Genomic DNA, 2,477 nt, shown 5'->3' with positions numbered 1-2,477 from the left:
CTTTCTCATCTTCTGTTTGAGTGGGATCATTCTATACTAGTCTTTGTCTTTCTGACTCATCTCACTTAACATAATTCCTTCTAGCTCCATCTAAGATGGGCCAAAGAAGGTGGATTCATTTTGCTTAGTAGCTGAGTAGTATTCCATTGTGTGTGTGTGTGTGTGTGTGTGTGTGTGTGTGTGTGTGTGTGTGTGTGTCTGTGTGTGTGTGTGTGTATCACAAATTTCTCAGCCACTCCTCTATTGTTGGACACCTGGGTTGTTACCTGGTTTTGGCTATTATGAATTGTGTTTCTATGAACATAGATGTACACATATCTTCTGGGATGGGTGTCTTTGACTCCTTAGGATTTATCCCTAGGAGAGGAATTATTGGGTCATAAGGAAGGTCCATTTTTAGCCCTTTGAAGGTTCTTCAGACTGTTCTCCACAGGGGTTGGACCAATTTATATTCCCACCAGGAAATGTAGGAGTGTTCCTTTGTCCCCACAACCTCCCCAGCATTTGTTGTTACTGGAACAGAATATTTTATAATACAGATTGATTTTTGTTCAGTGTTTCTCAAGACAATTCTAGTGACCAGTCAAGTCTGACAGGCATTGACCTTTTTATTATTTTAATTTTAAGTAAATAGATACCCACTGAATACATGTTTAAACTGAGACAATAAGCCTGAGTTAAAGGGGTCCCAAGACAAGGATTTTTTATTGTAATTTATAATACAAAAATGTTTCTGACTTTAGATCTCACTGGTCTTAATTTTTGACTATGTTAACAGCAATAATTTTAAAGCACCAATTATATATATTTCAATAACGCTCATATACAACTGTGTACACACATTCACTCACAAATATATATTTCAATATCAAATATAGAAAGTAATTTGAAAGAATAGACTTGTGGAAAAGAGAGAAAAAATATAGAAGAGAGATAATGAGTGGTATGTTGATATGCTATAAAAAAAACACAAGTTGAACTTGCTATGCTTTCATATACCTGGCCCTCAAATACCTGTGAGATTGGTATCATCATCTTCCATTTATGAATAAGATTTGACACCATTCAGTTTTGATTATTTTTTCCAGTGATTTGCCACTAGTTCCTCAATAAACTTTCGTGTTCCAGAGTTTCTTCATTGCATTCTTTACCTCTGCATTCCTCAATGTATATATCAGGGGGTTTAACATGGGAGTGATAATGGTATAAAATACAGCCACCATCTTATCCTCTGAAAAGGTCGTATCAGGGCGCATATACATGAAGGTACAGGGGCCAAAAAAGATGATGACCACAGCAATATGTGAGCCACATGTGGAGAGAGCCTTGCGCCTGCCCTCTGCTGATTGCTTTCTCAGGGACACTAGGATGACAGTATAGGAGATCAGCAAGATAACAAAGCTTCCCAGAGCTATTGTACCACTATTGGCTGTGACAACAACCCCAACAACATAGGTGTCTGTACAGGCAAGTTTCAACACTGGGTGAACATCACAAAAGTAGTGATCAATCTCATTGGGTCCACAAAAGGGTAATTGGACTACCAGGGCCACTTGGATGATAGAGTGTATAAACCCGCCCACCCAGGTCCCCAGCAGCATTTTGTTGCATCTGTCCCGATCCATGATGGTCATATAGTGTAAAGGTTTACAGATAGCCACGTAACGATCATAGGCCATTACGGTAAGGATGAAGATCTCTGTGCAGCCAAAGAAGTGGACCCCAAAGAGTTGCAACATGCACCCCACATAGGAGATAGTTTTAGTCTTGGCTAACAGGTCAACAATCATTTTAGGAGCTGTAACAGAAGAGTAACAGATGTCCACAAAAGACAAATAATTGAGAAAGAAATACATGGGAGACTTGTACAGGTTGCCCACACAAACTGTCAGGATGATGAGGAGGTTTCCCAGAAGAATGACTGTGTAGAAGAATGAAAACACCACAAAACATATCTCTTCCACTTCTATGTTCTGAGAAAGACCCCAGAATATGAATTCAGTTACATTGTTTATGTTTTCCATGGGATTAGTCTATCAGGCCAAAACTCCCAAAGGGCATTCAAATAATCTGAAAGGAAAACATAAATAGGATCAACAACAATGATTTCTAACTCAAAACAATCAGTGAAGCTGGAATAAGGGGTACTTACTCATACACAAGGAAGATGAGGTGTACACATCAGATTCAAATACATCTTACATTCATGTGACAAACAATTCACATACTACATGTGAGAAAACAAAGTCCAGAAAAACAAAGAATATTCTCAAGCACACACCTAAGAATCTTACCCTGTCACCTGTGATCAAGATTTTTTTTATCTGTTTTTAAAATTTTACTTGGTTCTTATTATTTATAAAGTTCTCAGTCTAACTTTGAAACAACTTCTGAATTTATTGGCATGATATATATATATATATATATATATATATATATATATATATATATATATACCATGAGAGGCATTGACCTGC

At 37.4% G+C, this 2,477-nt stretch overlaps 1 protein-coding gene across 1 annotated transcript; it reads right to left on the bottom strand.

Moving 5' to 3' along the window:
- Positions 1 to 1,067: 1,067 nt before the first annotated feature.
- Positions 1,068 to 2,034, bottom strand: LOC103109892 (olfactory receptor 4S2). The gene has a single exon (XM_007519011.2). It carries the CDS (start codon positions 2,022 to 2,024, stop codon positions 1,107 to 1,109), a length of 918 nt encoding a protein of 305 aa, XP_007519073.1. The 5' UTR covers positions 2,025 to 2,034; the 3' UTR covers positions 1,068 to 1,106.
- Between the last annotated feature and the right edge of the window lie 443 nt (positions 2,035 to 2,477).

Source organism: Erinaceus europaeus, chromosome 17 (assembly GCF_950295315.1).
Source record: "Erinaceus europaeus chromosome 17, mEriEur2.1, whole genome shotgun sequence".
Classification (NCBI taxonomy): Eukaryota; Metazoa; Chordata; class Mammalia; order Eulipotyphla; family Erinaceidae; genus Erinaceus; species Erinaceus europaeus.
The sequence above is the reverse complement of the archived record's forward strand: the minus strand, read 5'-3'. Positions and strand labels throughout refer to the sequence as shown.

Excerpts from the sequence above, each read along its gene's own strand:
- LOC103109892 (XM_007519011.2), bottom strand. The coding sequence starts at position 2,024 with ATGGAAAACATAAACAATGTAACTGAATTCATATTCTGGGGTCTTTCT.